Genomic DNA, 22,600 nt, shown 5'->3' with positions numbered 1-22,600 from the left:
TTGTGCTTTGAGCGTAATCGCTCCAGCTGGAAGGACGGTTTAAGGCACGTGGACCAGTATCTCGAAGGCATGCAATACAAAATTCGCCACCCTCCCATGCCGCCTTTTAATCCCCTCTTCCAATTATGCATCAAGTTTCAGGAATATGTCCGCGAGGAACGAGCAGCAGGTCGTGATTTATGGCGAGAATACCTGCATGGCGAAGACCAGTTTCTGCAAAAGGAATGTGAAACCAGGATAGAGAAAGTAGTTTCTCAAAAATGCCTTTTTCCCTCCAAGTCCTAAAAAGTGCACTTTTGTCCCAAAAGGTGACAGTTGACTTTTGGTCAACATATTGTAAAGTTTTTTGTGCACCTCCCCTTTTTGGATTATTTCAAAGTTGTAATTATCCTTTGGTAGTTATTGCTCCTTTTGGGATAGTTGTAGATATTTATCCCCCTATTTATGAGTGTGGGTCCCTCTTTTTGTAAGGTTGAATCTGGGCCACTTGTTTAGATTAGATCTTAGCCATTCATCCATTTTTGGAAACCTATTTAAGGGGACTGGTTTTCCCTCATTTGGGAGGAAGTTCTTGAATTGTTGCGAAAGCTCTGAAGAAATTTTGCAGGAATTAATACAATGGATTAAAATTACCTTCAAGTTTCCTTGTGAGTGCATGGTCTCCTTCTTCATTTAAATTAGAAAGCTTTTAAATTATGTCTGTTCATTTTGCACAGCAGTTCTTACCAAGCATCTGACAGAACCTTCACAGTCCATACCATTAGAGGATAGCTGATTGCTTTTTTCCTTTCTGCATGGTTAATCTGGGCTATTTTATGATTCAGTTCGATTATCAAATGTATACATATCATGAATGTAGAAGTTCTAATATTGTATTTGGTAATATGAAAATCTGGTTTCTCCTTTGAAGATTGCACTAAGTTTATGCAAACATTGTGTCTGAATGACTGATGATGCTTAATTTGGTTTCCTGGAGGTGTCTGTTTGCTTGGGTAAATATGTTGTCCTAGTTAACATTTACAGTTCTCTTTCTCCCTACCCTTCCTTTCTTTCCTCCCAATTTTATCCCCTTTTTTTAGAAATCTGCAGTCCTGCTAAATCAGCTTCAAATTAACCAACATCACCTGAAAGAAAACCAAAAGAAGTCCCTGGGAATTCGTACATGGAATTGCCAATCAAACGTAAGCCCCCTTGTGTTTCCAGCATAAACACATCAAGCCACTGAGAGATCCCGCAGTCAAGACCTGACAAAAGAAACCTTGAGGTAGTCTCCTTTGATCAAACTTAGAAAACAGCATTAGAGACTTCCTTATCTCAAGAGAGAGTAGGATAATCAGTCAGCTATTCTATTCTGCGTTGGCCGTATGGAGTTTGCAGCAATGTGATTTCAGACACGTCAACAGGTTCCAACTTTTCCGTGAACAAATTGATGGTGGGTTCTAGTGGGACTGTATCATTATTCATTATTGAAATATCCTAAGCTCTTCCCCATGCACATACTCCAAAACCAGTTTCCATGGGTTGACTAACTGAGGATTTTGACTGTGCAACATAATTCACTGTTGCACCTCCAAGATTTGTCAGTCCTCTTTCTCTTGCCTCGTTATTGACTTTCTGGGGTTGTTCTAGTGGAGCTCTTTGTCCCGAGTTCTCATCGCCTCCCCTGGATTGAGCCGGCAATGACTCTCTAAGGCTGCCCAAGACCGTATCCCTAACCTCAGAAACCTTCATTAGTTCAGCAAGGGACAAACTGATTTTGACCTTCCTGAATTTATCCGCCACCAATTGGCCTAGCCTGATAACTTCTGCATTACTGGACGGTTGCTCTACTTGAGAGGGTTTACTATTTGGGCTTTGGTTTGCAGCAGTAGTTGGTGGATTCGGAAAAATAGGTGCCTTTGGGGAAGCATGCGCCTTTTGCGGCTGACCTTGGCTTGCATATTACTACGGCGCCCTAGGATAACTTGGGTTATTATTAGCGTTCTGGTCTAGGGGAACTTGAATATCCTTTGGAGGCGTGGAAATAGTATATGGGCCACTGTTGTTGTTCTGATTGTTATTGTTATAATACCCCCGGTTGCCGCATTAGTACTGTTGAAAAGCGTTCACATCTGCGGGTTGGTTTGGATCTGCCAATTCATTTTAGTCCTGATTAGGGAAGGAGGGCGGAATGTAGGTTTCTAGAACAAGGGTTGTATCATACCTAGGTGACGGAACTATCTCAAATCCGGTAGGAGGAAGCGCTGGTTGAGATACTGTGTTTTCAACCTCCCGTTGGAATATGTTAGCTGCCACCTGAAATTCATCACACTGCAGCTCTAAGTGTTGGTTGGTATTATGTAACCTGCACCAATTGGATAGAGCTGCCTCTGCCAAAAATACCTTGTCTGTCGGCCTGCTTTCTGGTGCTGGTGGGTTATCTAGTGGAGTAGGAACTCCACCATTGTTAGGACGGGTATTCCATGTTCTATTAGGCCTCTAATAACCTTGGTTTTGATATTGATACTGGTGTTGGCCTTGATGATGATTCCTCTGGTTACTCTGCAATTGATTATTCTGGTTTAGTAGATAAGTAACTTCAGAGGAAAGCTTCTTCATTTGATTAGTCAACTCTCGCATCTCATCTTTTTCCTCCTGCGTTCGAGAAGATACTGCAGTATTTTGCAGATATACGGGTTGCTTAGGAGGGATTTGAGATATAGGTGGTCCTGGATGGAGCACCACCTGATTTGCAGGTTGCGAGGGTTGATATGCCAATTGCGGGATTGGAATCATGATAAACGTTTGGTGGGCCAAGGCCTGACTAATCTCTTGAATTTGATTGGGAATCGCGGGGGGTCCTAATTGCAGCAATGGTCCCGCAATATTTTGGCCTAAACCCTTACTGATCTCCATGGCCTAAGCATATGCCCCTATTAATGTAGTTGGTGCAGGTTGGGACAGTCGGACAAACATTGTTGTCAGATTATCTACAGCTGAATAATAAATCTCCCTTGCCAAAGCATCACTTACCACATACGGATCTTGCAACCGAGTGAAGGCCTTGTGAAATCTGTTATTGAAAGAACTAATTGGCTCATGGCCCTGTCTCTTCACTTCCACGAACTGTCTGTATAGCTCAGTGGGAGTTGTGGGAATACCATATTTTCCTGTAAAAGTTGTCTTCAGCTATTCCCAAGAATCAATAGACGATACTGGCAAGTGGATAAACCAGTAAAATGTGTCTTCTCCTAAAGAGTAAGGGAAGAGTCTACATGCAACGTCTGCATACTCAATCCATCTGTTACGCAACGCATCTTCAATTATTTTGATATGCTCCTCTGCTGTTCTGTTTAAATCATTTACGTGAAAGATCGAACAGAACCTATCCGGACTTTTAGGCATATCAAGGTAATTAGTGAAAACTATTGGGGACGGCTTGTCCACCAACCAGGTTGCACCATTTGGAGCAGGTTGATTATGCACCATCTGTGGCTGAATTAATGGAACCAAAGGGGTAACTGGAGTTGTAGCAACTGGGGTCGTGAAAACCGTGCTCTCTAGGACAGCAAACTGTTGGTCTGACGAACTGGGCTCACTGGGGTCTGCAACCATACGGTAACTTTTACGCCTAGAGAATTGAAATCCAGCGAATATTTCTCGTTCTGGGCTGGACTTCAGGACTCTTTCAAATCTCTCCGGAGAGAAGGATCCAATTTGTTCCAGCTTGCCCTTCTTCTAGCCCCATTTTTATTGACGTGTCTAAAGTTGCGGAACTACGACTTCATCCGGCCAACGCAGAATAGAATACTAAGAATTTTATCCTCTCTTGAGATAAGGAAATCCCTAATGCTGTGTGAATTTGAAAAATGGGGATGACCTCAATGTTTTGGTTGTCAGGTCTTGACTGTAGGATAGCTTAGTAGTTGATGTGTTTTGTTGGAAACACAAAGGGGACTTACGGTTAGACGGAATTGGTTTTGTACAGGTTCCCTAAAGTTTTACAGTCCTATATCATCTGATTTGCTTCTAATTGATGTTATTTCAGCTTGACTGGAGGGTTTCTTTAATGAAAAGGGAAAAAGGAGGGATAAGGATGAAGAGTGAATAAGAACAACTAACTAGTTTTAACTAAGACAGCATATTTCAACACAGACGGAAATCTCAAAATAACTAGAAATTACTTTGCCAGCTAATTAGCACAACTAGGTAAAAACCAGTGCAATCATCTAAGGATTTTTGAATTTTCAAGTTTATTAGATACGAACAATGGACTCTTACACCCATTCATCCAAATCTAATAACCGAACTTAGCACAAAAGGGTTCAGACTAACCATGCAGAAGAAACAATAATCAACTATTTCCTAATGGTATGAACCAAGATTTTCCATCAAATATATGCATAAATAACTGTCTGAAATTAAATACAGTTGCAGAAATATGCAATAAATGAAGAGGACCATGCACTCACAGTAAAACAAACACAGCTTTAACATCCATTAAATCTTGTATGTATTTCGCCAGAGTTTTTGCAACAATCTTTTTTTTTCTCCCTAACAAAGGAGGAACTAACTCCTTTATATAGAATTCCAAAAATGGATGAATGGCCAAAATTAAACTTAAACAAGTGGGCCAGATTCATCCTCTATCAAAACTGCCCATACCCATAAATGGGAGGCAAAATATCAGCAACAACAAAAGGAGAAACAATAACTACCAAAATGGTAATCAATAACTACCCAAAAAGTTGCTCCAAAAGTGCACATGCACGGAGCTCAAGATTTACAACTGTTTTGGCAGTTAGAAATGAACTTTATGCCTAAAAAGTGTTTTTTAAGATTTTAAAAAGAAACTTGCACTTTAGGAAAGCACTTTCTCCTTTACTGATGTAGACCCTTTTTCCAAAAATTCATCTTTGTTGTGCAAATACTCCTTCCAGATGTCGCAACCTGTTGTACGCTCTGCCCAAACATATTCCTAAAATCTGATGCATAGCTGGAACAGCACCATGCTTTGGGGCATAGGAGGATGGCGTATTTTATATTGCATACCCTCCAAGTGGTGATCTACATGCTTTAACCCATCCGTCTAGTCGGACCGATGAGCCTCAAAACTTAATATGTCCGAATGCAACCCACTGACAAATTCTAGGTCCTCTATGGAGTATGCGACCTTATCAATTCTCAATCTATCCTCCCAATCTGGTTGTACTTGATCATCGCACAAACTATTTTTCCAGCCTAGAACCATTTGATCGGAGGATCTTTCCACCAAGATCCCTCATGTTTTTCAAAATTTCCTCGCATTCCTCCTGCTCTTCATTAATGGTATCTTTTGTGTCATTCTTCATGTTGGCAGTCCAGTACCATTCTTTAAAAACGTTGATGTCATAAGGATCCAGGATAGAGGACAATGTGGGAATCTGTGTGTGGGTCCAAAAAAAAGCCCTTATGAGGGGAAGAATTGTACACACACACACACACACATACATACATACATATATACACACATATATATAGGTATATTTGATGGGATTGTGAAGGGGAAGGTCAGGATGGGGAAAATCTTTTATATCTTGAAATCATACTATTCCTTTTTCATGGTTTGTTTCACACTTCTGATCCAGTAGCATAGCTTGTTAGTAAAGTAATTGCCTCTGAGTATGTAAGACTTAGCATTTGTTCTTGCCAGCCCCTCATATGCAGCCAGAATTTAGAATCTCCACAATGGTGATCCAATTGCATAAATATGGACACTAATATTACCATGCATCAATCCAAAAATGTCTAGTTAGTGAATATAGCTGATAATTTGCTCTGTTGTGTGGACATCTGCCCCATTGGCTCTAACCCATCTAGCATTGAATCATTTGTTTACAATACATTTAACCAGAAAGGAGAGGAAATGATATAATAAAAAGTACGATTATTTACACTTCTTAGATATGATAATGACCATATCAATAAAGCTTCTTACCTTTAGTGGAACTGATAAATTGGCTGTGCGTAATATAGCTTCTGCAATACTGTAGCCGTACCATGGCTAAGGCCAAATTTGTTCATAAACACATCAATTCAAAATGGTTAGACAGAAATTACTAAGTACAAAGAATTAGGAACTAACGTGTATCATACAAATGCAAAAGTTCTATACTGAAAATCAACATAAACTAATGTGGAAATTTGAGCACTACTATGCTATAAGTGGCACTTTTGTTTATGGTTAAAGAAATTATTGGCTCATTTTCATTTCAATACAAATTTTTGTGATGCTCACTTTAAATCACTATACAGAGTATTAGAAAGAAAGACAAACAGGGTAGGAGAAAAACACAGAAAATGGAGATAGAAGACTGGCTTTGCTATTCCTTCATTCCCTCAGAAAATGAAATAGAAAATACATAAAGTGAGAAAGACGAGCAACCAAATGCTCTAATCTGATGAGATTGAGCCTAGCTTATTGATTAATTTTATAAAGCACAATCTTAAGTCTTGATATTGTGCATTAATTTCCTCCATAGTTGCACTTTTATGATATAAGTACATGTGATTTACATTTATGACCATTATATTAACTATTCTAACAGTACTTCCACGTACTAAACTATTTGAGGTTAATTCAGGAGCCTATCAAAGTAGTTTGGAGTCATATCAAAAGGAGTTCGAACTTCCAGAACCCTTGAATATTCACTAGCACCATGGTCTATTGCTACATTTGAAATCAGTTTTTTTATCAATTGAATTACCATTACTTATCATAAAGGAGGTATGATTCTCATAGTACAGAAAACAAGATTAAAGAATGTTCACCTTAAATATTTCAACAGGAGTAAACCAAGCCGTATCGCTCTTCTTGTACAGAGAATCTAAGTATTGCATATATGCATTCCTCCCTGAATCACCAATGGAAAGGCCAAACATTTATGTAAGAACTAAGCTTCCAGAAGCATCTCAAGCCTTCTGCTCTTGTATAGAATTGGCATATATTCTCAAAATATTCTTCTTTTTGTATTGTAGGACAATATTTTCTAAATTATAGCAGAGGCTACTGTGTTTATTTATGATAGTGAATTCCTTTGGTTATGATAACTAGTTGATAACATTGCTACTTATTGTACAATTTCAAATAAAATCCAAGATAATACAGGGGCAAAAGGAAGGGACAAACGTCTTAAGATCTAGTATTTCTACATAAAGATATGTTACATGACTTAAAGAGCAAAACGTTCTCCATATAAGTATATCAACATTTTTAAATGTGTTGAACACAAAGACAACTAATAAGAAACAAAAGTATCAAAAAGAAATATCTTGCAAAAACATTAGGGGACAAGAATGACAAGATATGATACCACCCCCACCTGCAAACTGTAGAAAAATGTTACAATAATATGTCTCCTCCCAATATAGGAAAGCAAGAGTTATCGTGGCAATAGCCCAATGATGAGTAATTGTAAATGTTTTGAAGTAATGTTTTTAGTAAACCATTGAGTGACAGTCTGTTTAATAAAAATGACAAATGTACTGATTGGAAGGCTAATTGTTGCAAATGTTATAAATGTTAATTTCTATTGTATACAATTTTCTAACAAAAGGACCTATTCTTTTTATTATATTCAGCTATGAGTTACTTTTCTCTTTGCGTGTGAAAGAGAACCAGTGTTTCACCGTGACGCACCCCCCCCCCCTTTTTGGCCACGTCTCGGAGACGGGGAGGTCTCCTGGATGGGGGGACGGGGACGCAACGTCCCCTGCCGTCCAGCCACCGCCACCGCCACCCAAACGCCGTTGGGGACGGGGAGACGTCTCTGCGTCTCCCAAGGAGACATGGAGAAATCTCCTTGGGAGACATTTGGGCGTCTCCCTGTCCGTCGAGAGACGTGCAGACGTCTCTCGAGGGACGGGAAGACGCCCAGACGTCTCATGTCGCCACACGTGTTTTCCTTGGCCTAAAGTGAAAATATAAAAAAAATTGACTTTTTTGGGGGTTAAGGGGTAACCCTAATTGGACGTGGGCCCCACCCTTTCCCCCAAAACAACACAAAACCATGTTTTTTGTTCATTTCACTGTCATTTTGAAAGACTGATTTTTTTTCCAGCAAGCTGAAGAGGAGGAAAAACTTGTAGAAGACTGATTGAAGGGGTGAGTGTGATAGGAGTGAGAAGAAGCAAGAAGAAGAAGAGGAAGAAGATTCTACTGCATTTTGGAGAGATTTTTCAAGCACAAGGTAGGGTTTTTCTTGTTTTTTGGTTTTATTTTCTGATTTTCAATGTCATCTTTTGTTCTTTGTTTGTTTAGCTTTAAATTTGTTTTGTTTTTGCCTATTCATCTCAAAATGAGATTTGATGTTGAATCTTGAGGGCAAAATGATGAATGAATCATTTCATCATTTTGCACTCAAGATTCAACATCAAATTTAATTATTTTTATTTTTATTTTTAAATAAAAAAATCATAAATTGTAAATTTTATTTTCAAAATTGAAATTTCAAATTTGTTTTTCAAGGTTTTGGAGAGATTTTTCAAGCACAAGGTAGGGTTTTTCTTGTTTTTTTGGTTTTCTTTTCTGATTTTCAATGTCATATTTTGTTCTTTGTTTGTTTAGCTTTAAATTTGTTTTTTTTTTTCCTATTCATCTCAAAATGAATAGGATCATAAATTGTAAATTTTATTTAAAAATTCATCATTTAGCCTCAAGATTCAACATCAAATTTAATTATTTTTATTTTTATTTTTAAATAAAATTTACAATTTATGATTTTTTTTATTTAAAAATAAAAATAAAAATAATAAAATTTGATGTTGTATCTTGAAGGCATCATTTTGCCCTCAAGATTCAACATCAAATCTCATTTTGAGATGAATAGGAAAATAAATTTATTTGTTAAACTAGGCTGATTTTATTTTTATTTTTATTTTGTGAAATGCAGTGTCAATTTCACAATGAGCTCCCAAGGCATGAGTGAGGATGAGATGGAAATCCATTCTAATAGTGAGAATGATTCATAATTTGAACCTGAAAATGAGGGGGGTGACCATGGGGCTGATCCTGGAGCCCAATCTAGTTCTATGGCGAGTGCACCAACTAGTACAGGTTGCCCTTCAGAGTTGTTGGCACCGTATGCTAGGGGTCCTTTTGATCCTAAGTCTCCTCTCAAATAGTTTGCTTCAAGTATATCAGTACAAGGCACATCACGGTCAAGTGGGGGAACAAAGAAGTGGAAGTGCAACATTTGTGACACTGAATGGTCTGGTAGCATTAGTAGGGTGAATGCACACTTTCTTTTTTGGAGAGGAAAAGGTGTGAGACATTGTAAGTTTTTGGAGAAAGCTAAAAATATACAGTACAAAATTGAGTTTAACAGGCTTTGGGGGGTTCCAGATGACACAAATATTTCAATGCCTACTACTTTGTCTGCTAGGGCAGCCCTTTAGCACAGCCAGAATCCGCCACATACTTCTCATGCTTCGTAGACGGGAGGAATGATGTTTAGATCTGCATCCACTTCCACTTCTAGTGCCACTAGAGCAAGGAAACGTAGGTTGCAGACACCACAGAGTAACCCCATTGCTGATATGTTTAATGTGCAGCTAAGAGATGAGATAGATGAATCCATTGGCAAGTTCTTTTTTGCCAATGGCATTCCATTTCATGTTACACGGTCTCCTTATTATAGGGAGATGATGGCTATGGTGGCGAAGGGAGGACCATCTTATGTGCCACCAAGGGAGACAAAAATGAGGACCTAGATCTTGGATATATGCTATTCCAAGATCAATATTTTGATGGAGAAGATGAAGGCATGTTGGGTGGCATTGGGGTGCAGCATAGTTATGGATGGATGGACGGACATTAGCCATCGTCCACTCATCAACATCATGGTCACATGTGCAAAGAGCCCATACTTCCTTAGAGCAATTGATTGTAAAAGGCATCATAAAGATGTTGATTTCCAGTTTTAGGTCCTCAGGGAAGCTATTGAGGAGGTTGGGCCACAAAATGTGGTCCAAGTAGTGACAGATGCAGCCCATGTGTGTAGAGCAGCACGGAGACTCATTGAGGCAGCCTATAGACACATTTGGTGGACCCCATGTTGTGTGCATGCCATGAACAATGCACTCAAGGACATGGGGAAGATTGATTGGGTTAGAGGAGTGGTCACCGATGCGAGAGATGTGCAGATGTTTATCTGCAACCACCACACTTCACATGCACTCTTCAGGACCTTCGCAAAGAAGGAGTTCTTGAAACCAGTTGAGACCAGATATGCATCCTATTTCATTCTCTTGGAGAGAATGATTGAGTTGCAAGAGACATTGCAACTCATGGTTATGACTAATGAGTGGAATAGGTGGGCTGAGGCCAAGACAAAACAGGGGAGAAGGGTGAAGGAGATAGTGAAGAGTGATGTGTTTTGGACTGATGCGAAATACATTGTCTCCATCATTTCTCCAGTATTCCAGGTGATCAGATATGGGGATGGTGATGGGGTTCACCTAGTTTGCTAACACTTCACCTAGTTGGTGTTGCTCAATTCCACCAACTCTCCAGGCCTAATTGCACTCTAGACCTCCAAGTCCTTCTCATTCTCTTCTAAGGCTTGCTTCTTAACCATTCCAAGGTGTTTGCTTCAAGTGTTTTAGCTAGGAACCCTACCAATTCACAATGCTTCCCATGTGCTCATCATGGTTGTCTTGGCTTCAACTTGTCAAATTGACCTCCTACTGTTATGAGTTGATGCAGAGGTGTGGAGGTGGCTTCTAACATGTTTTGAATAGCTTTTGGGTCCATTTGAGGTTTGCAATCATTAGCTTTCTTACCGATTTCAATATTTTGCCTAGAAAAGGGCTACAAGGAATTAGCCCTATTAGGCCTCCAAAATCCGGTTTTTTAGGGCTTGAGTGAAAACGGTCCAAAAGACCCCATAGCAAGTTTGGATTTTCTTCAATGACTCATCTAACCTCAAGTGATTTTTGTGGTTTTGGTTCCTTACTCCACCGTACAATGTCCTAACCCCAAAATGAGGGTTTTGAAGGGTTTCTGGGCCTTCTAACCGGCAATGACTGGTCAAGTTGGTGTTTGGGCAACAAATGACTTTGTCAAGGCTTCCCCTTGCATTGGCAACTCTGTACTAACTTCATACACCCCTCCAAAAGCTTAGCTGGTGGTTTGGCATTCACCCCTGCACTTTGCACTTCAATTTCACCCTGTCTCCTCTAGCCAAGTTGCTCCTGGACTCGCCTAGAACAAGGTGACAGTCATATTAAATGTCATCTCCAGCACTTGTCCCTGCATATGTACACTGTACAAGTGGTTGTCTTCCATGTCCCAACAGGCTGTGATGGTAGCACATGTGGAATTCATGGGGCAACCATTTTACATAAAACTGCTATATACAAGCCAAAACTGGCTGTTTGCAAACTAAAACAAGAAAACACTAATACTAACTATCTACAAAGCTTGAAATGGAACTAACAACTCTGTAACACACCAAAGAAACTCAATCCATTACTGGATCAATGGATTCAATCCATTTGCAATTACAAAATGAACAAAACAAGCCAAAATGTTGCCGACTAGTTTGAAAAATGAGTAGTTTCAGATTGTTGATCTTACAAAACAATAGCTCCAACCATGGTAACCGTGCAGGAGAGGGTTCTTATAGTATTCTCCACGTGTGGAGTCATCCTAGGGCGTTGGACAATCCCTAACTCCATCGCTAACCAATTTAGGACAAAAGTTGTCATGACAACTTTTTGCAACTTTGCACTTTTTCACTTTTTGGCCTTCTCAACCTATGAGGCCTATTCTAAGTCATCACACATGACTTTTAAAACATGTCTAAGACTAATTTAACCCTCCCTAATGCTTATACCAAGTTTTGACACTTTTGACCATCAAGAAGGTCAACTACCTATTCAAACCACTATTTATGCACAAAATGCAAACCTAGGAAGAAACTAACTCTACTAGGCCTACATTTCACTCATCACACTCACACTTGGACCCTCCTGGAGTCCTTATTCACTACCTGACTTGGCTAGGGTCAGTACAAGCCAAAATTGAGAAAACTACTAGCCTAAGTCCTAGGTGCTCCTGCACCAGATGGGTATGCACCTAACCTTGGAGAGGTGTATGAGTGCATTGACTCTATGCTTGACTAGATGAGGGTTGTTGTGCGAGTGAAGGACCCCTCTCTAGCATTCTACAATGAGCAAATCCGGCCTATCATTCAGCGTAGATGGGAAAAGTTGAACACTCCTTAGCATATTGCTGCCTTTGCCTTGAATCCTAAGTGGTACAAGGCTAGACTAGGTAGAGTGACACCGATTCGGGATGATGAGGTGAAGGCGGGTTTCTTTAGGTGCATAAAGAAGATGTTTGATTCCAAAGATGCCGGCACCATTCGCACTGAGTGGGGAAGATTTGCCACTCTTAGAGGTTATTCAGATGCAGCAAAGATGGATATAGAAACTATGGCACAGGAGGACCCACTTTTGTGGTGGAATTGTCATGGCCCGAAATCTTTGACCACCACTCTAGCCATCCGTCTGCTATCCCAGGTTTCCAGTTCTTCAGCTACTGAGAGGAACTGGTCTACATATAGCTTCATCCACTCTCTTAAGAGAATAAGACTTACCTCTAAGAGAGCAGAGAAGCTTGGGGGCCGTCCACAGTGATTTGCATCTCATGGATCGCAAGACACTTGTGTACAAGGAGAGTCCAGCGGCAAGATGGGATGTAGAGCCAGAGGAGCCTTCACAGATTGATGAGGATGATCCTACCACTTCAAATGCAGGGCTAGTTGGTGTGAGCTTGAGGGATCTTGATCATCAGGAGTCCAGCAGTTCCAGTGAGGAGGAGTTCGCAAATGATTAGAGGCCTCCATTAGCTACATTTTGAGTTTTGTCATTTTGTCTTTGACTGTAGTCTCTTTTGTAATGCTATTTCTATTAGTATTTGTATTTGGCTACTCATTGTAATGATGAATCATGTAATCATGTTTATTATTATAGACTTTGCAATGGCATCAGATATTCATATTTTCCTTTTTCGATATAATAGAAATCTCCAATTTGACAATTTCATTTGTCAAATTTTATTTAACAACTAGCAATTCGCATTGAAGAAATCTTGGTATTTAGATTTAGTATTTCAAATTTCCTATAGTTTAATTTGAAATGTAATTCTTATATTGTTATAGTGTCATACATCTTTTCAAAACTAGTTTTTCAAGTACTATATGTATATGTATAACTATATCAGCACCACCACCCCGCCACCCCCCTGTCCTCCCCCCGTCGTCCCCAAACATAGGCCCTTGGTCCCCCCGTCCCCCCGTCCCCAACACCCATGGAACACTGAAGAGAACCTTACTTTAGAGTCAAGCCCTATAATAAATAGATCATGTTCATCTAAATCTGCCTTGGTGTGGATATCATAGTTATTCTAGTAGTGGACTATTCTCTAGCTGAGATTTTGATTTGGGGCCTCCTGGATCCCCTAAATCATTGGCTAATGTGGTAAGTCTTGTCTCCTATTTGGAGGTCTAGTTGGTATATTTTCTTGCATAATTATGCTGTAGTTTAATTACAGGGGAGGAGGATGTAATCTTGCCCAATAATCCTCATGTTCCTAGGTCCCATAGTTTCGTATCATAACTTTTAGGAAGTTTCTATGGTTGATACCTTCTCTCTATAATTGATGCATTTCACTAAATATTTATTTGGTTTGACATTAATCATTTGGAAGTACCTGAATTATGCTGTTAAGATTGATCTTGCAAAGGGCTTTTATGGCATACACTCTCAATCGCTACTCTTTCTCCCCTTAGCATGTTTGATGTGTGTTGACAATTAATTAAATTGTTATGACATTATATTGAAACGGTTATCAATTATGTGTCTAACATCTTAAGGATACTGAGATTATTCTTACAAGTTAATATTGATCTTTATATGTGAGTTTATACCCTAGATAAGTTGATGTAATGTTCCCTTCCAAGGAATAGTCGAAAATGGCCTGTTTATCCTATTTAAATTTCGTAGGCTAAATTCAGGATATAAAGGAATAAATTAAATTAATTATTTGAATGTCCAATAAAGTAAATTTTATGGATAGTTTTATTTTAATTTATTTAATAAAGTGACTTTAGTGAAAATGAAAAGGAAATATTAAAAGTCACATTGAAAATGTGCTTTAATGAATAATTTTAAGTGGAAGTTGAAAATCCCTTTTGGAATGTTCTAAGGAAAATTAAAAAAGGAAATTGAAGTTCAATTGGTATGATTATTTATTTCTATTGCGAGTTTAGAGCTTCTTGTGGAGAAAAACCCTAGGACAGAAACCTGAAGAGAAATCAGTTTCAGTAGTGGGATATCTACCCTAGCTAGTTACAGGTGGAACTACGTAGGTTTCATGCAAGAGATTCAATGATTGAAGATTTACAATTTGTGAAATCTTGCGGGCAAGACAAATTGATGGAACATTTGTAAGTATTGTCTGAAAGCTTTTCAGGAGGGATATTTCTTTTTGTTGGGCACCTACATTCTGTGCATTTGGCGTGGAAGTTTGAGAAGCTGGGTGTCGGAGTTGTGCTTTGATTGGAAGTCATTCAAAGGTTCAATGCTGGTCATCTTTACCATATTATGCTAGGCGTGTGAACGAGAAGTGCTAGTCGTGAGTTTCATGCAAGAAGAAACCAGTTTTGAGAGGGATGTGAGAGTGGTATCTGCTGAGTGACTGATACAAATGACTGTTCCAGATTGGACACCATGATCTATGGAGTTGGTTTGGCATGATTGTTTGCCTAGGCTGAGCGTTGAAACATTAATTGCTGGCATATGAGCATTTTCTGCAGTTTAGCATTACCACACTCACAGCTGGGTGTCATAATGAATGATAGTTGGGCATTTGAATTACTATTGCCTGGGCGAATATTTAAACATTCAATATCTGGTGTAAACAAAACCTCACAGGCATTGAAGAACCCTTTGCGATGGGCAATTAGTATGCTTCTACTGGGTGACTTAAAGTGGTGACTTGCTGGACAGAAATATAGCTGGTTGTGGCTTGTATGGGCAGGTTTGAGTGTATCAAAGTGACATTTCAACCTATCACTGGAAGTGGAAAGTCATTATCAAAGCCAGTTAAACAGAAGCAAAGGCCAATAAACCCCAAGATTGAGCCACTAATGAGGAAGGAGTTTGTTAGGGGTAAATAACGTACATTAGTAAGAATAATATTTATAAGTGTGTTATGTTGTGTTTATGATTATGTTTGTTGCCGAGAGGTTCCCGTCGGATAGTTGGGAGTTGGTGACGGTTGGCAACTTGACCAACCGTCGGGTCTATATATTGTTTGGTTGGAACCTCGGCAGGGGAGATTATGTATGGACATTCTGGACACTTGAATAAAGGTATAACTCTTCTAGTCAAACTGGTATCATTGTTATTTATGTTGTGATGTATGACTGTTCTGTTACATGAGTATTTGGTACGTGTGGAAAACACTGTGTTATCTGTTCATTCACCAACCTTACATTAAGGACTAAACATTGTGGCGCCGTTGCCTGAACGAACCTGGAGATAACTATGGTAGCAGGCGGAAGCAATTAATGGGTCGGCCATTCAACCAGCAATTAATTGTCGTGGACAGCGACACGCACGAAGAGAGTACCACGGAAGAGGAACGAGAGGATCAGTTGACGGCAGACTTGGTGGAGTTGTGGGATATGTCGGTCATGCAGTACATGCAGATATAGGCTCAGGAGAGAGCCATCTCGGAAGGCACGGTACGTGGTGAACTCACAGTCAGCACCCCCGTCTTTGACCTGCTCGGAAGTATTCCAAGGTTACTCTCCAGAAATCTGATTGCACTCCAAGACCGAAGGGAGGAGACGGCATAGGAACTTCGGCGGCAACAAGTACTCTAAAGGTACGAGGAGCGGAACCGTAGGGAGGAAGAGGAGAGGGAGGCTAGTCGGCGCCGTACCTCTGGCACTTGATGCCCCTACGGCCAAACAAAGACAAACGTTCCACTACCACCGAAGGAGTAGCCAAGGGAACTGTACGAAGATCTCTCCACATAAAAGAGCAGGCCGAAAGGAGACGGCGGCTAAGGGAGGTTGCCGACTCGAAGAGTCCGGAGAAACACAACAGAAGTCAGAGTGTGAGTCGAAGTCGTAGTCGGGAGAGGCAAAAGCCGTATACGTGGAAGGAGTTGGCCGAGGTCGCCAGGAAGCTGCCACTTCCAGACGTAGCGGAGGAAGATCTCGCCGACCAGGCCCCACACTAGCCTAAGTCCTAGGTGCTCCTGCAAGCAGATGGGTATACACCTAACCTTGGAGAGGTGTATGAGTGCATTGACTCTATGCTTGACTAGATGAGGGTTGTTGTGCGAGTGAAGGACCCCTCTCTAGCATTCTACAATGAGCAAATCCGGCCTATCATTCAGCGTAGATGGGAAAAGTTGAACACTCCTTAGCATATTGCTGCCTTTGCCTTGAATCCTAAGTGGTACAAGGCTAGACTAGGTAGAGTGACACCGATTCGGGATGATGAGGTGAAGGCGGGTTTCTTTAGGTGCATAAAGAAGAGAGTACCAAGGAAGAGGAACGAGAGGATCAGTTGACGGCAGACTTGGTGGAGTTGTGGGATATGTCGGTCATGCAGTACATGCAGATATAGGCTCAGGAGAGAGCCATCTCGGAAGGCACGGTACGTGGTGAACTCACAGTCAGCACCCCCGTCTTTGACCTGCTCGGAAGTATTCCAAGGTTACTCTCCAGAAATCTGATTGCACTCCAAGACCGAAGGGAGGAGACGGCATAGGAACTTCGGCGGCAACAAGTACTCTAAAGGTACAAGGAGCGGAACCGTAGGGAGGAAGAGGAGAGGGAGGCTAGTCGGCGCCGTACCTCTGGCACTTGATGCCCCTACGGCCAAACAAAGACAAACGTTCCACTACCACCAAAGGAGTAGCCAAGGGAACTGTATGGAGATCTCTCCGCATAAAAGAGCAGGCCGAAAGGAGACGGCGGCTAAGGGAGGTTGCCGACTCGAAGAGTCCGGAGAAACACAGCAGAAGTCAAAGTGTGAGTCGAAGTCGTAGTCGGGAGAGGCAAAAGCCGTGTACGTGGAAGGAGTTGGCCGAGGCCGCCAGGAAGCTGCCACTTCCAGACGTAGCGGAGGAAGATCTCGCCGACCAGGCCCCACACTCGACGTCAAGTGAAGAGGACTCCGGAGCCGAGTTGCAAAGCAACCCATCAGAATATTCTGAACAAGGAGAGGAGGCGGTACGAGACCTACATGAAGAGATCGCCACTATTTTTGAAGCAACATTATCTGGCATTAAGAATTTGTCCTTATCAGAGGGTATCAAAATAGGAGGGTCAGATCCGAAAACCTCGGGAAGGAAGGACTATAGGAGCGAGGGTGACCAAAGCCCTGCTGACAGGGGCCCAACCAGACCAAGAGCGTACGGTACCTCCCGGACACATAATACCTACCCGACATATAGCCATTTCCAAGCACTACATAAAACCATCCAGACAAGAACAATGGCACACACCCCGGAGAAGCAAAAACTTCCAAAATTCATGGGCGACCGGTCAAAGGACCCCGTACGGCATTGTAAGACATGCGTGAACAATTGGGAGGCAAATGGCCAGGACGATCGGGATTACTGGTTGAAGGCATTTCCAGCCACTCTGCGAGGAATAGCCATTTACTGGTATATGGACCTCGATGCCCAGTATAAAACGTCCTGGAGCAATCTGAAGAAGGCCTTCGAGGAAGAGTTCAAACTCCTACGAGATGACAACGAAATTGTGGCGGAGATTTACAACACCAAACAAGGAAAAAATGAAAGCATACGCGCATATAACAGAAGGCTAAGGGAACTACTTAACAAAATGGAGAACCAGCTGGCGGATGGCCTCAAGAAGCGATGGTTTGTGGAAGGATTGGTACCGTCCCTGAGACGGACAATGAAAGTGGTCCCTCCGCCATCGTATGATGAAGCATACAACCGCCCGATGGATATTGAAAGTAAAAACAAGGCATCCCGGGGGAAGCGATGGATGAGCGACGGTGACAGTACAGATGAAGACAGCGATGGGGGGTCCAAAACCATGCAAGCGCTCCGGAAGGATATGATGAGGATGATGAAGGAATTAAAGGGTGACAAGGAAAGTAGCAAGGAAGGAAAAGAACTATGGTGCACCGACTGCAAGACTGAAGCACACATTAAAGGAAGTTGTCCCCGCAAAGTTTTATGTGACATCTGCCAAGTAATGGGACATTCCACTAAGGAATGCCCGTACAACTTGAAAGCACGGAGCACACAAGTGCTCTACGCCCAACCCGACCAAACCACACCGCCGGTGACACCTCTAAAGCTAACAGCAAACTTTGACGCCTCCCCTGGAGGGTACAGAAACAATCGGCGAGGTAACAATAGATCCAATAATAACACACCAAGGAGTAGAATTCAATACGACGCGAAGGGGCGACCCATGATTCAATGCAGGAAGTGCAACGAATGGGGTCACTTTGCGCGGGAATGCCAAAACGGGGGTGATGCAGGAAGTTTGTTGTGCAGATGGTGCGGCCCAAAAAATCACGAGGACATAGATTGCCCAAAGCAAAAAGGGGTGAATATGCTAGACGTGGAAGGACCGAGAGAAGATGTGTTGGCAATCACAAGATTGCAAAACAAGAAAGCGATGTATCCTGACCCTCGCACGAAAAACGAAAGGCTTCAGGAAGCCATGGCGGATATCGAGCAAGTGATGGCAAAAGAGCGAAGGGCCTCGCACCTGGCTACCTGTACACCACTCCGATCAGGACCAAAGATAACTATCATTAAGCAGATGTTACAAACCATAGTACCCGTACGGGTATCCGACCTTCTGCAGACCATGCCACAGTTGAGGATGGCTTTGACAAATGTCACCGGGGACACTACCCTCGGCCAGGAACACCAAACGATGACAGAACCATGTAGTAAGGACCCGGTGAAGGGATCTGGGACGCCATGAACCCTATGCTACTCGCGGTAAGCGTTGGACGGAAGCCGGCAGTAGTAGAGATGGATATAATGGGACAAAAGCTCACAAACACCATTGTGGATGGTGGGTCCGGAGTCAACGTACTACCGGAGGAAACTTGGCAAAGCCTCGACAAGCCTACACTCTGGCCACCAACCTTTCACCTAGTCGGTGCAGATCAACACGGTATCAAACCCCTCGGTACCCTCATGGCACAAAAGGTGGTAATCGGGAAGCAACAATTCCTTCTGGATTTCATAGTCATCCCACTAGAAAGAAAAGTGTACGACGCCCTCCTGGGAAGGGGATGGTTGATCATGGCCAGAGCTAATCATAACTGGAAAAGAATACGCTCTCAATTGAGAGTGATGGTCATAAGTATGTAATCGATCTAAGGAACCAGTCCGTCAATGAAGAGCTCGCGTCATCCGACTCCGACTCAGAAGATTCAAATAGATGGGAGTGGGGTTCTGAAGGAGACAGAGGAGGGAAAGAGCCCGACGAGGAAGGAGAGTTGGAACTCGACGAATGTTTCGAAGATGGAACTAGTTCACTGGTCGGACTCTTTCATTGGCAAATGGAGGACTATGAGGTCTTCCACCCGAAGTGTCACATGCTGCAAATATGTGAGACAGGAGAATCAAGTGGCGGGATGGAAGAACAATCCTTTCCCCTGGAGTACGGTAGGTACCAGGAGGGAATGGCACGGATGGACGACACGCCAGCCCACCAGTTTGACTGAGATAAACCCATCAAGTACGAGGAAAGAGGAGTAAAGAAGGTTAATCTCGGCAATGAGGAAGAACCACAGATGATACTTGTAGGGGATGACTCGAACCCCATGCTAAAGGCAGCAGCCTTCAAGATATTCCTGGAATATAAGGACATCTTTGCCCGGACTTACAAGGACTTAAAGGGGGTACCGTCAGAGCTATGCGTACATCGCATAACCCTTGTACCAAGAGCGCAACCAGTACGAAGGAGGCCGTATAGGATGAACAAAAACTTCGCAGCCAAAGTAAATGAGGAGATCAATAAAATGCTAGAAGCAGGGATCATATTCAAAGTGTAAACTAGTGACTGGGTTTCCCCAATAGTCATCTCTTAAGAAGGAAGCCAATCAGATAAGGATATGCGTAGACTTCAGGTACCTGAATGCAGTAACCATCAAAGACCCATTTCTAATCCCATTTACTGACAGCATCCTGGAAGAAGTTGTCGGGCATGAGATATACACATTCCTTGATGGATTCTCCAGGTACAACCAGATAAGTATTGCGGAAGAAGACAAGCTGAAGACCACATTTGTGGTGGAGGAAGGGGTGTATGCCTATAATCGCATGCCCTTCGGACTGTGCAATGCGCCTGCAACCTTTCAGAGAATAATTTTGCACATTTTTGACAAGATGTCCGTAGGAAACTTCAGGGCATTCCTGGATGACTGGTCGATTTTTAGCGATTAGGACACCCATTTGAAAGCTCTGGGGGAGTGCATGGAAAGATGTCGGAAGGCTAGGCTAGCCCTAAACCCAAGGAAATGCAAGTTTATGGTACCACAAGGGAAGCTTCTAGGCCACATCGTTTGTAAGGAAAGTCTGAAGACAGACCCAAATAAGATAGGAGGGATTGTCAACATGGAGAGCCCAACAAATGTGACGGGTGAAATCATTCCTGGGCCATGTCGGCTACTATCGAAGATTCATCAAAGGCTTTGCGCAGGTGTCTTGGCCCTTAGATAAGCTGACAAGGAAGGGAGAGCCGTTCGTGTGGGGTACGGAGCAGGAAGAAGCCTTCAAAGAATTGAAAGATCGGCTGGTGAGTGCACCGATATTGGTATACCCGGACTGGAACAAAGAATTTCACGTATACGTCGATGCCTCCAACTTTGTAATTGGTGCTACCCTCGCGTAGGTAGGGGCGCAAGGACTAGACCATTCCGTCTTTTTCGCAAGCAGACTCCTGTCAAGGGCTGAACGGAACTACAGCACAACGGAGCGAGAGGCACTAGGGATGGTGTACACGGTACAGAAGTTCCGGCACTACCTGTTGGCTACACCGTTCACATTTTATGTGGACCATCACGCACTAATGTACCTGGTAAATAAACCAATCATCCAGGGTAGTGTTGTGACCATTTCACACATCGCCCCATTAAAATGGGGACCCCCTCTTTTGCTTTTGTTTTGCCTGTTCTTCTCTCTGCTTTTAGGGTTTTGAGTAAGTGAGTGAGTCGTCTGGACTAGGGTTAAGCCTTAGGAGTTTCCTTTTGATATTTTCAAGCCGAAGTCCGGTCAAATTTTGAAAGATTATTAAGCATCCTCCCGAGGATTGCAATTTTGAAATAACTTGAGTCTGTCAGGAAGTTGAGTATGTCTCAGGATGGGTCCAGTCAGGATTTTGAGGGCAAATTCAAGTTAGGTCTAAAGTGTTAGCATTTTAATGATTAAAGTATACGTTTTGTCTGGGCAAACTTTAACCAAATTTTGGAAGCAAGGTAACCGATTCTTGGACTTGAAGACGACCTAAACCTGCATGATGAAGTGATCTGAAGACCTAAATTTTTGATATTTTGACTTATAAGGGCAAAATCGCTCCTGTCCCTCTCTCAGGGACCAGGGCGAAAGTGATATTTGGTGCATCTTGGTTATTGACTTGTTTTGATTGTTTTGTGCAGGGTCGCCAGGGGATACGATTGGACGTAAATTGAAGATTTTGAAGATTTTGAAGACTCAAAAATGACAAGTTTTTTAAAGTTTTAAGACCAAATCGCTCCTGTCCTTCACTGAAGGACCAAGGCGAAATGGTTTTCTTAGATCATTTTGGGCCTTGGTTGATCGAACTGAAGCATCAAGGACGCAATTAAGGATGAAATGAGCATAAAGGAGTATCCAGACTTCGTCGTTGGCAACGAAAGATTGAACTTTGGGCCTAGCAAGACAAGTTCGCTCCTGTCCCTCACCCAGGGACCAGAGCGATTTTCTTCAAAGCACACCTTCTTGGACATTTTTGGATTTGGACTTTTATTCATAGCTTGCAAAATGATGGTATTTTCCCCAGCAAAGGAAATTTGAGATGAAAATTATAAAGACTTGACCTTGAGGACCAAAGGCGCTCCTGTCCCTCACTGAAGGACCAGAGCTTGATTTTCAAATTTGCACTGTCCTTGCAGGACCAAGACAATTTTTTGATTGGAAGAGATCAAGGAGGGCATGTTTTGTCCATTGAATATAATTTGAGTAGTCGACAAGCAAGGAAATATACCAAGTTGCAAAAGGGCGCTCCTGTCCCTTGCTGAAGGTCCAAAGCGATTTTCTAAAAAGTGCAATTTTCTTACAAGGGCGAAGTAGTTTTGTGATTGAAACGAATGAAAGAAGGTATTTTTAGCCCGTTGAAGATAGTTTGGAAGCCTAACAAAGGACGGATAAGCTTGGATTTGCAAAATCGCTCCTGTCCCTCACTGAAGGACCGGAGCTTGAATTTCAAATTTGCATTGTCCTCACAGGATTTGAGTGATTTCACGATTTGAGGAGGTCAAGAGAAGTATGTTTTATTCATTGAATATAACTTGA

At 42.1% G+C, this 22,600-nt stretch overlaps 1 protein-coding gene across 5 annotated transcripts in view; it reads right to left on the bottom strand.

Annotated features, from left to right (window-relative positions):
- The window catches only part of LOC131071320 (uncharacterized), a 235,534-nt gene that overhangs the window by 177,797 nt on the left and 35,137 nt on the right, over positions 1-22,600 (bottom strand). For all 5 annotated transcript variants that reach the window (XM_058007113.2, XM_058007130.2, XM_058007125.2 and 2 more), the window contains exons 4-5: positions 6,790-6,872; positions 5,957-6,022 (exon numbers count right to left, since the gene is read on the bottom strand). In XM_058007113.2, the coding sequence (XP_057863096.2) occupies positions 5,957-6,022; positions 6,790-6,872 (149 nt within the window). The remainder of the gene's footprint in view (positions 1-5,956; positions 6,023-6,789; positions 6,873-22,600) is intronic.

The sequence above is a fragment of the Cryptomeria japonica genome, chromosome 1 (assembly GCF_030272615.1).
Source record: "Cryptomeria japonica chromosome 1, Sugi_1.0, whole genome shotgun sequence".
In the NCBI taxonomy this organism is placed as follows: Eukaryota; Viridiplantae; Streptophyta; class Pinopsida; order Cupressales; family Cupressaceae; genus Cryptomeria; species Cryptomeria japonica.
The sequence above is the reverse complement of the archived record's forward strand: the minus strand, read 5'-3'. Positions and strand labels throughout refer to the sequence as shown.